Here is a 1,444-nt window from a genome sequence, read left to right on the forward strand (position 1 = left end):
AGCCGCTCGGGCTGTTCGCGGAGGGCGAGCTGATGTCGGTGGGCATGGACACGTTCATCCACCGCATCGACTCCACCGAGGTCATCTACCAGCCGCGCCGCAAGCGCGCCAAGCTCATCGGCAAGTACCTGATGGGCGACCTGCTGGGCGAGGGCTCCTACGGCAAGGTGAAGGAGGTGCTGGACTCGGAGACGCTGTGCCGCAGGGCCGTCAAGATCCTCAAGAAGAAGAAGCTGCGGCGCATCCCTAACGGCGAGGCCAACGTCAAGAAGTGAGTGCGCGCGGGCTGTCCTGGGCCGCCCCGCCACCCTGCTCCTGCCCCTGTGCCTGCTGCCCTGCTCCTCCACCTGCCCCTGCCCCTCCACCTGCTCCTGTCCCCCCACCTGTCCCTGCCCCTCCACCTGCCCCTGTCCCTGCCCCTCTACCTGCTCCTGGATCTGGCTCTGTACCTGCTGCCCTGCCCCTCTCCCTGCCCCTGCTCCCCTACCCGATCTCCTACCTGCCCTTCCACCTGGTCCTCTACTTTCTCCCCTACCAGCCCCCTTACCTGCTCCCCTGCCTGCCCTGGACCTGCTCCCCTATGCACTCCTCCACCTGCTCCTCCACCTGCCCCTCCACCTGCTTCCCTACTTGCTTCCCTTCCTGCTCCTCTTTCTGCTTCCTTACCTGTTCCCCTGCCTCTCCCCTGCCTGCTCCCCTGCCCGCTCTCCTCTCTCCCTGCTGCCCTCTCCCCTGCCTGCTCCCCTGCCTCTCCCCTGCCTGCTCCCCTGCCTCTCCCCTGTCCTCTCCCCTGCCTGCTCCCCTGCCTCTCCCCTGCCCTCTCCCCTGCCTGCTCCCCTGCCTCTCCCCTGCCTGCTCCCCTGCCCGCTCTCCTCTGTACCTGCTCCCCCCTCCCTTGCCCTCTCCGTACTCTCCTAACTTCTGTCCCTGTCCCCCCTTCTGTCTGTCTCCACTTCGCTCCCTGCCTCTTCCCTTCTCTCTCCCCTCCCTTTCCTCTCCCACTGCCCTGGTGCCCTCCTCCCCTGCTGCCTCCCCCCTGCATGTTCCTTGAACTGGGCCTGAGGGGGCTGGCCGGCCAGGCGACACCATGCCGCCGAGGGGAGCGTGGTGGGAAACTGTGTGGACTGGGCGCTCAGGCCCCAAGACGTGCACGTGCGCGTTTGGGCTCCCTAGCCCTGTGGGCCGCGCCTGTCCCCGTGTCCCAGCTGTGGGCACGCACAGGTGCCCGGGAGGGGCCTGCGGTTTTCTGTGCGGTGGTGCAAGGCCCTGCAGGCCAGGCCAGTGCACTGTGCGTCTCGTCCCCACTGCAGAGGAAGGGCTTGCCTGGCTGGGCGGTCAGCAGGTGTCACCAGCCCTGTGTCACCCGGTACTGGCCTCCATGCAGGCCGTGGGCGGCCTGACTTTCAGGCAGGCTTCCTGGAGGGGCCAGCCGTCCTTATCATGG

At 67.6% G+C, this 1,444-nt stretch overlaps 1 protein-coding gene across 1 annotated transcript in view; it reads left to right on the top strand.

The window, feature by feature from the left end:
- STK11 (serine/threonine kinase 11) overlaps nt 1-1,444 on the top strand; it is a 21,695-nt gene that overhangs the window by 5,257 nt on the left and 14,994 nt on the right. The window contains 1 exon segment of the mRNA XM_006171760.3: nt 3-271. Coding sequence (XP_006171822.1) covers nt 3-271 — 269 coding nt within the window.

The sequence above is a fragment of the Tupaia chinensis genome, unplaced genomic scaffold (genome assembly GCF_000334495.1).
Source record: "Tupaia chinensis unplaced genomic scaffold, TupChi_1.0 Scaffold149964_1, whole genome shotgun sequence".
Classification (NCBI taxonomy): Eukaryota; Metazoa; Chordata; class Mammalia; order Scandentia; family Tupaiidae; genus Tupaia; species Tupaia belangeri.